This window comes from Squalius cephalus (genome assembly GCF_949319135.1).
Source record: "Squalius cephalus genome assembly, chromosome: 4".
Classification (NCBI taxonomy): Eukaryota; Metazoa; Chordata; class Actinopteri; order Cypriniformes; family Leuciscidae; genus Squalius; species Squalius cephalus.
The window spans coordinates 49,017,395-49,031,856 of record NC_137125.1 but is presented as its reverse complement, the minus strand read 5'-3'; the positions used below and the strand labels follow the sequence as shown (position 1 = coordinate 49,031,856).

Below are 14,462 nucleotides of genomic sequence, written 5' to 3'. Positions count from 1 at the left end.
GCTCACCAAGGCTGCATTTATTTGAACCAAAAAACAGCAATATTGTGAAATATTTTCTACAATTTAAAATAAGTGCTTTCTATTTTAATATATTTTTTAAAATATAATTTATTCCTGTGATGCAAAGCTGTTGTTTCAGCATCATTACTCCAGTCCTCAGTGTCACGTGATCCTTCAGAAATCAGTCTAATATGCTGATTTGCTGCTCAAGAAACATTTCTTATTAATGTTAAAAACAGTTGTGAACCATTTTTTTCCAGGATTCTTTGATGAATAGAAAGTTCAAAAGAACAGCATTTATCTGAAATGGAAAGCTTTTGTAATAAATAGAAAACGGTCATTTAAAATTGTACAAATATTTCACAATAGTACCGTTTTTTGATGTATTTTGGATCAAATAAATGCAGCCTTGGTGAGCATAAGAGACTTCCTTCAAAAATAATTAACTTAATTACTAATCTAAAAAATCTGAACGGTAATGCATACATATAAAATTAAGGTTTAATTGGCACAAATCCACGTCATTTTTTGCTTTTTTGTTTTTTGCCCTTTTTTCCTTTCTTCTTGGTGGCCCCAGGCCAGCCGAATCCTCTGAACTCCAAGCAGTCCACTGCATTATGGGAGATGTAGTAGATGTTCTCCATGGCTGCTGGACTCAGAATATCCACACTTGTCTTTGTGGATTTGGCACTGACAGACCTCTTCTTGGAGGAGCGCTTTCCTTTGCTCTTTGTTGCAGGTCTGGCACTTTGAGGTCTTGACTTCTTGGTGCCTGAAGGCTATAAAGTTCATATTATGAGATTTGGGGAAAGAATGAAAGAAATCATTAAAAAAAATCCACCAGTTTTTTGTCTTTTGGACTTTTATGAAAATGTAAAACATCGAAGGAAGTGAAACATTTCTTACCATCATTGAGTGCCTTCCTCTCACACAATAGTTGGACGCTTAAATGCACTCAGAAACAGAAATACTGTGAACTGACCCTTGTCAATGCATGTAAGACATTTTTTGAAGTTTTCCTAGATTTTAAACTCATTTAATGTGATTTTGTAATCAGCTACCCAAAGGCATGTCCTACCAGAGAGTTGCCGATCCTCTCCAATGTGTCCCTCTTATATGAGGTCTTTTGTTGTGACTGTGAGCTGTTGTTTATCTGGGGTTGTCTTAGTGACGGCTCATGGGAGAACGGGACTCATCCACAACTGGCTTTTCAGGTCGGCCCGGGATCTTTTTTTTGCTGTGACCCCCCCCATGAATCTGCTCGGTTTCAGTACGTGTAAGAATAACCAGATGCCTGCTGGTCATTTAGTAAGACTTTAGAGTGACATTCAGATTTGAGTTATAGGAACATTCCCTGAATTTAAATTGTAAATAGTCTAAAAAATTTGGAAGAATATAAAAAGTTAATAAGAATAAACAAAAAAATAAGTATAAAAATAAATATAAACAAACAGAATTAGAAAATTGGAAAAGTTTTTTTTCCTTATTGAATGTTTGTACACAGTATAAATCGTTTAAATATATTAATTTTAAGTATGTATATCTGGCAAACAATAAAATAGTCAACTATTTATGTAAAATTATTTAAAAATTAGATATATATTTATAATATATTTTATATAATATATATATTTATATATATTATATATATATAATTATATTTTATATATAATAATTTACATAAATAATTGTATATACACACACATACACATATATTAATTACACAGTCTTACAGACACATACTGTACACACACACACACACACACACACACACGTATATGTATAGTAATCTTTGATTAGTCCATCCTGACCATGCGCTGAGAAAAGAGACGGGTACCACGTGAAAAGAAGTACATGACATGTGCGTCTTCATTATTAAGTCTAATTAGATTCAAACCACACGGCTCAAGAGGAACAACAACAGCTATAACAATCGGAGAAGATATAAAGGTACAATATACTTGTATAGCTGGGCCTTGTCATCACCCTTTTACGAAAATTAACCATGGTTTTACTAGTAAAAGTGTAGTAACCATGGATTTAGGCGGTTACCGTTTGTAGGCTATAACCACATTATTTGTAAAACACAAATACCATGGTAAACTATTGTTAGTGTAGTAAAACCATGGTTAATTTGTGCTACAGTTTAACATTAATAACCATCTTTTAGCTAGTTGTAGTAAAACCATGGTTAATTTTATATCAGCGATTTCATCAAAGCGGACTCCAGATCACAACTGATTAGGCTATGTCATGCAAACGTCTCAAACGTTAACACCCAGGCAGTTCATTTATTATCTGCCGATCTGTTTCAATGCATAATTAAAGCTAATTAACTTAAGCTATAATTCACACATTTCACCACAGGAAGGCGGTCAGTTGCTTTCGTTTTGTATTACAGATGATGCCCATTTCCGCTCAACAAACGACGTGAAATGTAATCAACATCTGAAAAATCACAGGGTAATCCACAATTTATTAAATTATTATTTTTTAAATAAATTCAAATTAATGCAATGAAAGCTTTTCCTCTGGCTCCAGTTATAGCTGCAAAAAATAATATTAAATAAATGAAAAACATTTTAATATGTGAGGCAATTTCCCCCCCTCTGGCTTTAGTTATTGGTGAAACAAGTTGCAGCAAAGTAATTCACGCAATTAATTCTTGAACGATTCAAGTCAAGGTTTTCCTGTGATTCTATAACTCTTGCCAATGTAATTCACTCAATTCACCACAGGAGGGCGTTACTCAGTTGATTTATTTCTTTAAAACATTTATCACAGATCTAAGAATATATTTCTAACCATGTGGCGAATTGGCAAATTAAACAAACATCTGGGACTGGCAAATCACATGGTAATCAACCGTTTATTGCATAATATTTAATCAATGCAAAATAATAAAGTTTTTACCAAATGGTAATTCACTCAGTTCACCACAGGAGGGCGTTGATTTGTTGATCTTCTAACCAAAGTCCCTGTAAGACTGTATAATGGCCTAAAGTCTTTGCTCTAACTCAAATATAACTAGATCAAGCAATATAAATTGTCAGGACGCAATCAGCATCTGCTAAATAACATGGTAATCAACAATTTATAAAATAATATTGATTCAATTAAAAATTATATAATTTTCCTCTGATTCGAGTTTTAGACAAACTTCTTAATTGGCAGTTGAACTTCTTTGGTTGGTTAGGATCCCTTGATTCGTATGTTTTTATATATGTATTTTATCAAATCGCAAGATAGATCGAAGACAACAATACTAAAGAGTGATTTAATCCATATAAAGACTAAATATTGTTCTTTATTCTTTCAATAATATTTAATTAGGTTAATATGAAAATATATCCTTAGATCTGTACACTTTTTCGCAAAGGATAAATAGTTCATTAAATAATTTGTAATCAATGTAAAATAATATAATTTAAGGTTTTCTTCTGGCTTCAGCTTTAATCGTAGAGAAAAAAAACCGGCAATGTAATTGACACAATTCACCACAGGAGGGCGGTATTCAGTTGGCTGAAATTTTTATTACAGATCTAATATATTTCTAGTAACCAAAAGAGTTACTTTGCCAGATGATTTATTGCTTCATATGGTAATCAAAAACCTTTGAAATAATATTAAATTGATGCAAAAAATGTATTGCATGCAAGGTTTTCCTCTGGTTCGAGTTCTAGCCGAAACAAGTTGCTGCAGTGTAATTCACACAGTTCACCACAGGAGGGCGTTACTGACTCAAATTTTAAAATATATTACAGATCTAACAATATATTTCTAAAAACCAAAAGGTGATTTGGTAATTCAGGTAAGTTCCTTTCATTCGCCTGTTTTAAAAGATATGTATTTTTAACAAATCATGAGATAGAGCACAACAAAACATGAGAATGCAGCACATGCAGCTTTTTTTTGTTTTGAGTGTCGCCCTCAAGTGGAGAATCCAGGTTGAAAGCTTGTGAACTTTAAAATGAATAATGAAGTCAACACTCCAAAAAAAAAAAAAAAGGCTCAGTGGTCGGAGCGTTATTTCTTGGTCTTCTGAGATGATAACCAGCAGTGGTTATACGACAAGTCTAGATGTTTACTTATTAAAGAAAATATCCTAACTGGAGACTAAGTCAACAGTTTTTCTGCCGTCACTCCTCGATAACCCACTGCTCCACCATGGACTCAGATGCCCTCCACCTTGATATCAGCCAACAGTCCTCACACAGATCATGTTCAGAAGGGCATCACACAACCATGCATCTGTAACCAGGCCGGTTTCGAACCAGGAACCTCCTGACAAGGAGGACATGCTCATACCACTGAGCCATTGGCACTTCCACACTTGCTTTTCTTTTTTTTGGACTTTTGTCTTTTTTTATTCATCAAAAACCAATGAAACTAAAGCATTCTTCCACTCCAAGAATGAGATTCGAACCTGGATTCTCCAGACCAAGAACCAACGCTCAGACCACTGAGCCTCATTGTAAAGTTCACCAGCTTTCAACCTGGATTCTCCACTTGAGGGCGACACTCAAACCTCTGACACTTAAAAAAAAAGCTGCATGTGTCTGAGACTCTGATCTTCTCACAATATGATGTTGGACTGAACATCCTCAAAACCCTCAGAGAGTCTCAGGAACTCTCGACTGAAGCTCTTCTCATCTGCTCTGAGACTCGTGATGCTTGATGAACTTTAAGGCTTTGATTCATTCATGATGAATCATCTTCACAGTTTTCTGACTCTTGTCATGAGCTTTTCTCCATGAGGAATTCATTTGATGGTAGAAAGCAACAAAAACAAAATTCACACTTTTAGAGATTTGAATCAGCAAGTTGCAACCAAACGCCCTCCTGTGGTGAACTGGCAGTACAAGAATTTCTTAATGATACACAACAGTAGCCTAGAAATCTAGACACACCCTAGTGGCAGCAAATTTTATTTTGCAGTCAGGGTCGTCTAGCAGTTGGAAAAACCAAACTCTAGTCAGGCCAATCACATCATGTATAGAGTTGGTGGCGGGTTTAAGATAACAAAATTCAACTCTTTTCATAACAATGAAACTCAATTCAGATTTAAACCAACTAAATACGATCGAACACAATCCTGTGCTGAATTATCAGTGCAAGCATTCGTAATGTTGCACATTTTCAAATCCGATAAATGAACACATGTAGAATCAAAGTCACATATAGTTCAGAGGAACATTATTCTCGACCAGGGTAACACTAAATCAGACATAATTAAATTCAGAACCACATAATAAACATTAAATTGAACAACAAACAGAAATATAAACTATTATGTGGTTCTACATTAATTTACAGTCTGATTTAGTGTTACCCTTGTGGAGAATAACATTCCGTTGTACTAGGTGTGACTGATTCGTTGAGCTTGAATCTTTTGAATGTGCTGTTGTGTATCGTTAAAAACGTTTGTACTGCCAGTTCACCACAGGAGGGGGTGTTTAGTTGCAACTCATTGCCATCAAATGAATTCCTCATGGAGAAAATCAAAACTGACCATCAGCTCATGACAAGAGTCAGAAAACTGTGAAGATGATTCATCATGAATGAATCAAAGCCTTAAAGTTCATCAAACATCACGAGTCTCAGAGCAGATGAGAAGAGCTTCAGTCGAGAGTTCCTGAGACTCTCTGAGGGTTTTGAGGATGTTCAGTCCAACATCATATTGTGAGAAGATCAGAGTCTCAGACACATGCAGCTTTTTTTTTAAGTGTCAGAGGTTTGAGTGTCGCCCTCAAGTGGAGAATCCAGGTTGAAAGCTGGTGAACTTTACAATGAGGCTCAGTGGTCTGAGCGTTGGTTCTTGGTCTGGAGAATCCAGGTTCAAATCTCATTCTTGGAGTGGAAGAATGCTTTAGTTTCATTGGTTTTTGATGAATAAAAAAAGACAAAAGTCCAAAAAAAAGAAAAGCAAGTGTGGAAGTGCCAGTGGCTCAGTGGTATGAGCATGTCCTCCTTGTCAGGAGGTTCCTGGTTCGAAACCGGCCTGGTTACAGATGCATGGTTGTGTGATGCCCTTCTGAACATGATCTGTGGGAGGACTGTTGGCTGATATCAAGGTGGAGGGCATCTGAGTCCATGGTGGAGCAGCGGGTTATCGAGGAGTGACGGCAGAAAAATGTCAGAGTGTCAAAAAGTGTCAGAGGTTTGAGTGTCGCCCTCAAGTGGAGAATCCAGGTTGAAAGCTGGTGAACTTTACAATGAATAATGAAGTCAACACTCCAAAAAAAAAAAGTCCATTTGCTCAGTGGTCTGAGCGTTGTTTCTTGGTTTGGAGAATCCAGGTTCGAATCTCATTCTTGGAGTGGAAGAATGCTTTAGTTTCATTGGTTTTCGATGAATAAAAAAAGAGGAGCAAGTGTGGAAGTGCCAGTGGCTCAGTGGAATGAGCTTGTCCTCCTTGGTGGGAGGATCCTGGTTCGAAACCGGCCTGGTCACGGAAGCGTGGTTGCAGAGCGAACGGATGAGGAGTGATCGGATCGTGACAGGTGAGCCGAGAGAAGGTTGGAAACGAAGGGGGAGGTAATATCCAGACGTCTCCCCCTGAGGTAACTCCCTTCTGAGCAAACAATGATATTCTCTACCACAGAGATTGTGTAGAACTCAGGGCTGGTTTGGTCTTTCACTTTAGATTTAATTACTTTTTTTGTATAGTTCAAACCTCAAGACATAGTTTTTGTCATTGGCGAACAATTAACAAACAATTATTTTCTGCGTCACCGAGCTTGTATCTAATGTAGGTGTATGAGGTAACGAAGGCTCAGGCTTTGTGAAAGGTGGTCACTGCATCTGTGGGATTTAATCATGTTTCTGTTGCTGCTTCATGACTCTTTGTCTCAGATGTGATCTCGCCACTATAATCCGACAGTAAAGTGCAGTTCTTCATCCGCTCCACTAGGCGGCAGAAGCGGGGTTCTCCCTCAGTGCTCTTGAACCACCACTTCTGCTGCTTAACAACATGACACTTGATGACAAACACAACAACACGTGCAGATCCTGCAGATGAGAAGATGACAGCTCTTAATGTCACTTTATCAGCACATATTCCAGCTCAACTGCAGATAAAACCGACTCACAGACGGATAAAATGAAGGAAACGAGTGTCACGCGACTCACCTGTAAGTAACTTTACGCTTAAAGTCCATTTCTCTTGTCAAATGACTTGCTCGCTCTATAGCAAATCAGTCGCTAGTTGTAGCGTTACCTTTTTAGTCTCTGAATGAATCGCCCTCTGATATTCTCACTATAAAGTGGAATAAGAAGGACTATTGCAGTGTTTTCTGGATTGATGTGAGAGTCAGCAGGAGTTGTGTGAAGCTCTGATGTTCTCCTGTTGCTTCATGCTTTTCTACTTCCTGTTATGACTGGGATATGAGAGTAAAACATCCTTTAAAATGGTTATTTTAATTCAAAATGTCATAATGTTTCTACAAACATGAAACAATAAAGTAAAGAGCAGTGGTTAGACACTTTGTGGTTGGTTTTCATTGCGTATCATTTCTGTAATCTTGACTGATGTTTTGTAGGTCTGGCATTCTTTGAATGAGGAATTAGTTTTTAGTTTTATTCAGTGTTTTAATAATTTTGTGGCCTGTATGTGTAAGACAGTAATTGAAGTAAACAAGACGAGAACAGTTAATTGATTTATGCAGCATTAGTGATGTATAACAGATTTCATTTTAGCCAATTTTTTTTTAGTTCAGATTTTTGTTTAGATATACAGTGTGTAATGATGTGTTTGATTATGCCGTGACTCTACAGAATCAGAGATGTGTTGTGGAGCGTAAACCCGGCCAACAGAAGCAGAGCTCAGTCGTGTGACAGACGTTGACTGTAATGATGGACTTCTGCTCATGGACAGGTAATGTATATGATGTGGGATTGTGTGTTTTACTGTGCTAAACGTAGGTTCCCATCCTTTTCTTTTTGAAGGGCCTCCTCTTTGAAAAGCAAATTATGGGAACCTAAACGGGTGGGGAGTGACATTTTTTATATACTAATAATTTATACAAAATATCCCTGTTGTCCAAAAGCATAACCGCTGCTGGTGACTGTGCCGGAAGCTCCGGGGAGAGACCGCACTGGTATCCCCCTTCTTTGGGTGCACACCGCTCACACACACTCCTATCGCAGAGACCCGGCTGGGATTGAACCAGCAACCTCTGAACCCGTGAGGCAGCGCTCTTACCTGTGAGCCACATATCTCGTCTGTTTATGTGAAGGAACTTCTGTTTCACTATGTACTTGTATGTGACCTGTGATTTTTAAATAAATCAGTTAAAGCTTTCAGTTGTGTGATTTGAACCCAAGCCTCAATCACAGAGGTAATCATTATTCAGGTAACTCTGAAATTCATCTCAGAGGTAATCGCTCAAGTTCTACATGTTGCTTTGGAAGCGCATGGCCTGGTTTCTGCCATCTTTGTTTCATTGTCACATGGGTTCAGAACATTGTTTTGAGCCAATCACCAGAGTCTTAATTGTCATGATGTGATTAATCACTCCATATTTGAACTCCTAAAACACTGTTAAGATTCCTATACATCTACTCCTACTCCTATATATACTCCGACTCCTACTTCTATTCCTATACATTTACTAACTAATTTTATTTCGAAAGATAAGTGCGCCAGGAGAACTGTCGAACTGAGTCGTCTTCGGTGGTCCGGTGGTAGCAGTTCCGTCGCTAAGATAAAAGGTTACCGGTTCTATTCCAACTTGTTGTTGTTTTATACAATTTCAGACTCGGTTTCGAAAGATAAACGAACCAGGAGAACTGATTTAATCGTGTCGTCTTTGGTGGTTAAGTGGTAGCGGTACCGTCTCTGAAGCGGAAGGTTTCTGGTTCTATTCCAGCGTGTTATTGCGGTTTTATACTCTGTAGTGGTTTCAGACTCCGTTTCGAAAGATAAACGTACCAGGAGAACCGGCCGAGCCGTGCAGGCGCTGGTGGCGCAGTGGTACAGTCATGGTATAGCCTTCCCAAGGTCCATGGTTTGAGCCCGGGTCAGGCGTCTGCACACCCAGAAAACCAAAGGGGGGGGTAGTGTGTGTGTGTCCCCCCCCCGAGGTTTCGGAGTGCCTGTCGCTGCGGTTATGCTGCTTCGTTCTTATGATTTGCTACGTTTAATAATATAATAAACTTAACTATTTAAAACCTTTTTTCCTTTTCTTTCTTTCTTTCTTTCTTTCTTTCTTGGACTTTTTTTTCTTTTTTGGACTTTTCTCACTTTTGTTTAGAACTAACTTTTAAAAGTAACTAAGTAACAGTTACTTAGGACTTTAAGTAGTTTTTAACTAAGTAACTTTTAAAAGTAACTGTTACTTAGTTACAGTAACTGTAACAGTTACTTAGTTAAAAACTAAGTACTTAGTTTTAAGTACTAACTAAGTACTAACTGTTACTTAGTTACTGTAACTGTTACTTAGTTACTTTTAAAAGTTAGTTCTAAACAAAAGTGAGAAAAGTCCAAAAAAGAAAAAAAAGTCCAAGAAGAAAGAAAGAAAGAAAGAAAAGGAAAAAAGGTTTTAAATAGTTAAGTTTATTATATTATTAAACGTAGCAAATCATAAGAACGAAGCAGCATAACCGCAGCGACAGGCACTCCGAAACCTCGGGGGGGGGACACACACACACTACCCCCCCCTTTGGTTTTCTGGGTGTGCAGACGCCTGACCCGGGCTCAAACCATGGACCTTGGGAAGGCTATACCATGACTGTACCACTGCGCCACCAGCGCCTGCACGGCTCGGCCGGTTCTCCTGGTACGTTTATCTTTCGAAACGGAGTCTGAAACCACTACAGAGTATAAAACCGCAATAACACGCTGGAATAGAACCGGAAACCTTCCGCTTCAGAGACGGTACCGCTACCACTTAACCACCAAAGACGACACGATTAAATCAGTTCTCCTGGTTCGTTTATCTTTCGAAACCGAGTCTGAAATTGTATAAAACAACAACAAGTTGGAATAGAACCGGTAACCTTTTATCTTAGCGACGGAACTGCTACCACCGGACCACCGAAGACGACTCAGTTCCGACAGTTCTCCTGGCGCACTTATCTTTGGAAATAAAATTAGTTAGTAAATGTATAGGAATAGAAGTAGGAGTCGGAGTATATATAGGAGTAGGAGTAGATGTATAGGAATCTTAACAGTGTTTTAGGAGTTCAAATATGGAGTGATTAATCACATCATGACAATTAAGACTCTGGTGATTGGCTCAAAACAATGTTCTGAACCCATGTGACAATGAAGCAAAGATGGCAGAAACCAGGCCATGCGCTCCCAAAGCAACATGTAGAACTTGAGCGATTACCTCTGAGATGAATTTCAGAGTTACCTGAATAATGATTACCTCTGTGATTGAGGCTTGGGTTCAAATCACACAACTGAAAGCTTTAACTGATTTATTTAAAAATCACAGGTCACATACAAGTACATAGTGAAACAGAAGTTCCTTCACATAAACAGACGAGATCTGTGGCTCACAGGTAAGAGCGCTGCCTCACGGGTTCAGAGGTTGCTGGTTCAATCCCAGCCGGGTCTCTGCGATAGGAGTGTGTGTGAGCGGTGTGCACCCAAAGGAGGGGGATACCAGTGCGGTCTCTCCCCGGAGCTTCCGGCACAGTCACCAGCAGCGGTTATGCTTTTGGACAACAGGGATATTTTGTATAAATTATTAGTATATAAAAAATGTCACTCCCCACCCGTTTAGGTTCCCATAATTTGCTTTTCAAAGAGGAGGCCCTTCAAAAAGCAAAGGATGGGAGCCTACGTTTAGCACAGTAAAACACACAATCCCACATCATATACATTACCTGTCCATGAGCAGAAGTCCATCATTACAGTCAACGTCTGTCACACGACTCTGAGCTCTGCTTCTGTTGGCCGGGTTTACGCTCCACAACACATCTCTGATTCTGTAGAGTCACGGCATAATCAAACACATCATTACACACTGTATATCTAAACAAAAATCTGAACTAAAAAAAAAATTGGCTAAAATGAAATCTGTTATACATCACTAATGCTGCATAAATCAATGAACTGTTCTCGTCTTGTTTACTTCAATTACTGTCTTACACATACAGGCCACAAAATTATTAAAACACTGAATAAAACTAAAAACTAATTCCTCATTCAAAGAATGCCAGACCTACAAAACATCAGTCAAGATTACAGAAATGATACGCAATGAAAACCAACCACAAAGTGTCTAACCACTGCTCTTTACTTCATTGTTTCATGTTTGTAGTAACATTATGACATTTTGAATTAAAATACCATTTTAAAGGATGTTTTACTCTCATATCCCAGTCATAACAGGAAGTAGAAGAGCATGAAGCAACAGGAGAACATCAGAGCTTCACACAACTCCTGCTGACTCTCACATCAATCCAGAAAACACTGCAATAGTCCTTCTTATTCCACTTTATAGTGAGAATATCAGAGGGCGATTCATTCAGAGACTAAAAAGGTAACGCTACAACTAGCGACTGATTTGCTATAGAGCGAGCAAGTCCTTTGACAAGAGAAATGGACTTTAAGCGAAAAGTTACTTACAGGTGAGTCGCGTGACACTCGTTTCCTTCATTTTATCTGTGTGTCGGTTTTATCTGCAGTTGAGCTGGAATATGTGCTGATAAAGTGACATTAAGAGCTGTCATCTTCTCGTCTGCAGGATCTGCACGTGTTGTTGTGTTTGTCATCAAGTGTCATGTTGTTAAGCAGCAGAAGTGTCAGACTGAAGGAGAACCCCGCTTCTGCCGCCTAGTGGAGCGGATGAAGAACTGCACTTTACTGTCGGATTATAGTCAGGGGGTCAATCCAGTAATAGTTACTTTTAAAAGTTATTTGGTTAAAAGGTTACTTAGTTACTTGTAAAAGTAAATGTACTTTTAGTAACTATTACTTAGTTACTTTTAACAACTAAATTTCTAAAACAAAAGTGAAAAAAGTTACTTTTAAAAGTAACTAAGTGTGTGTTATCCCCTCATTTGGGCATGCACCACTGACGCACACACACACACCTATCGCAGAGACCCAGCTGGGATTGAACCAGCAACCTCTAAACCCGAGAGGCAGCGCTCTTACCTGTGGGCCACAGATCTCTTGCTGAAACATGTGGAGGAACTTCTATTTCACTATTATCCTGAGAGTTTCCAATAAAGCAGTGAAAGTGAGATTTGATACTGTGTCTTCATCACAGTCTTGTCCTCTGAGAGCATGTGTTTATCCACTCGCCCATCATGGATTTCACAGCAACAACTGCTTATCAGACTTCTTTTCTAATGAGAACTATTGAAAGTCAGCAATAGTGGGATTTGAACTCAGGATGCTGTGATTGAAACACAACACTTTCTCTCCTGAGCCACTGAGACTGCAGAGATGATGAGCGTTTTAACAGGTTTGATCCAGAGCTTTGTGTTAAATGATGAATAAGTTTAGCAAATGTTGGGCTTGAACCAGAACTTTCTGGTTTGAAAGGGAGACAACTATCCATTGAGCCACAGATGCACTGATAATGTTTTTAAGGTCATTTAGATTTGATCTTAACTTAGTTTGAGGAAAAGCTGTTCATCGGGTCTGTGGGATTTGATCATAGGTCTCTGTGCCAGTGTTGTGATTCAAAGGCACTTGTTTACCCATTACACCACTGAGTTTCAGTTAATAAATGTGCTTTATCATCTTTTTATCTTGTTTATAGTGTAAAAACAATGAAAAAAAAGGTTTGATCAAACAATGATCCTCTCTATCACAGAGATTGTGTCGAACTCAGGGCTGGTTTGGTCTTTCATATTAAGTGTGACTATTGAAGTGTTTTAGTCAACTAGTCTGACTGCCAGTTATGAGGGAAATAAAAGAGTTATGTTTGATCTCAAGGCCTTATCATCACTTTCCAGATGTGACTGAAAAGGGTTTTAGTTTTAGAAAAGATGTGAAATTCTCCACCCTTTTTCTCCTTCAGCCACCCCATACCTCCTCTTTTTCTAGTTCAAATAACAAAACAGAACATCATCTCGGGGTTCAAAGAGCCATTGCAGCCCACCCAACAATGAGCAACGAGCCTCCGATTGCTGCCAGCTTGCTGAAGCTGGGGTCGTTGGTTAAAGCCTGGTGGTAGAGCGGCCCACAGACGCAGCCCATGCCAGTGAGGAGGACTGCACCCGCCAGAGCTGGTTTCCCACAGCGAGCGGCTCCTAACAATGCCAGACTTTGGTAGAAGTGGTACGTGTTTGCTGTATCATACAATTCTGCATGCTTCCGTGACCAGGCCGGTTTTCAACCGGGAACCTCCTGATAAGGAGGACATGCTCATACCACTGAGCCACTGGCACTTCCACACTTGCTCTTTTTTGGAGTGTTGACTTCATTATTCATTTTAAAGTTCATAAGCTTTCAACCTGGATGAAACAAACCTTAGAGAATTTGGCCCTGTCCCAAATGGAACCCTAAGGACTCGCGGTCTTCCCATAGACAGTATATAAACTGGACACAGCGACCCCATAGGTTTCAACGGAGAAAAGTGAAGTCAATTAGAAGCTCTCACTTCCTGATGGCTGAGCGTACTGCGCAGACTCAAACTGAGCTTGACGACGTGGATGTGACGTGAGCAGCCTGTCTGACAGTTGTAAGTCTTCTAGTAGCTGTGCCAAGCGAAATCTGAATCATTCCCTTCCGAATCTTGCAGAAACGGAGAGCGTGAGTAGGAGCTGTCCATGAGCTAGGAGCAGGAGCAACTTTATGACTCTCTATGGGCTTCTCCCTTGACTTTATCAGACTTTATTCCTCCACGTCCCCCCGATTGCCTACGAGCAGGCCCGGAGTGGGTAATCGGGAGAATCGGGAGAATTCCCGGTGGGCCGCTTCACTTTTGGGCCGGTCGAGGAATTTTTTTTTTTTTGTCACATTTCAATGTCACGTTAGTTACATGGGCTACACACGTTTCGCATTCTGACACCGCAGCGCGCAGCCTCTGCATGGGTTGTACCATGTGAGGGAGTTCTCCCCTCCTCTCCGATAGAGTTGGTTGGGTTAGTCCGTCTTTTCCAAAACGTTTTCTCAGGTAGGCTACCGCGGCACCACCGGCGCCTACCGAAAGCTGGGCCGGCCCTACCGTAACGGTACACGTCAGGGAGGATGGATGGGAGGAAGAGGCCAGGAGGTATGGAAGCTTTGTTTCCGCCACAGAATAAAACATTTTAAAAGATAATTGCGACTTTTTATCTCACAATTGCGAGTTTACATCTCGCAATTCTGACTTTATTTCTCAGAATTGCGATATATAAAGTCAAAATTGCGTGAAATAAAATCAGAACTGCAAGATATATAGTCAGAATTGTGTGATATAAAGTCGCAATTGTGTGTAATAAAGTCAGAATTGCGAGATATAAAGTCAGAATTGTGTGAAATAAAGTCGCAATTACTTCTTATAAAGTCAGAA

The 14,462-nt window shown here is 39.3% G+C and overlaps 1 protein-coding gene and 2 long non-coding RNA genes across 3 annotated transcripts; 1 reads left to right on the top strand and 2 right to left on the bottom strand.

The window, feature by feature from the left end:
- Positions 1 to 494: 494 nt before the first annotated feature.
- Positions 495 to 1,110, bottom strand: smkr1 (small lysine rich protein 1). The gene is made up of 2 exons (XM_079868496.1): positions 907 to 1,110; positions 495 to 779 (listed from the first exon to the last, which is right to left on the bottom strand). The coding sequence occupies exons 1-2, from the start codon at positions 910 to 912 to the stop codon at positions 522 to 524; spliced, it is 264 nt and encodes an 87-aa protein (XP_079724622.1). The 5' UTR covers positions 913 to 1,110; the 3' UTR covers positions 495 to 521.
- A 5,375-nt stretch (positions 1,111 to 6,485) lies between these two features.
- LOC307156901 lies at positions 6,486 to 8,208 on the top strand. The gene is made up of 4 exons (XR_013820833.1): positions 6,486 to 6,537; positions 6,740 to 7,133; positions 7,777 to 7,876; positions 8,049 to 8,208. It is a non-coding gene; the product is annotated as an uncharacterized lncRNA (long non-coding RNA).
- Positions 8,209 to 10,156: 1,948 nt separating this feature from the next.
- Positions 10,157 to 11,819, bottom strand: LOC307157802. The gene is made up of 3 exons (XR_013821077.1): positions 11,582 to 11,819; positions 10,837 to 10,938; positions 10,157 to 10,664 (listed from the first exon to the last, which is right to left on the bottom strand). It is a non-coding gene; the product is annotated as an uncharacterized lncRNA (long non-coding RNA).
- Between the last annotated feature and the right edge of the window lie 2,643 nt (positions 11,820 to 14,462).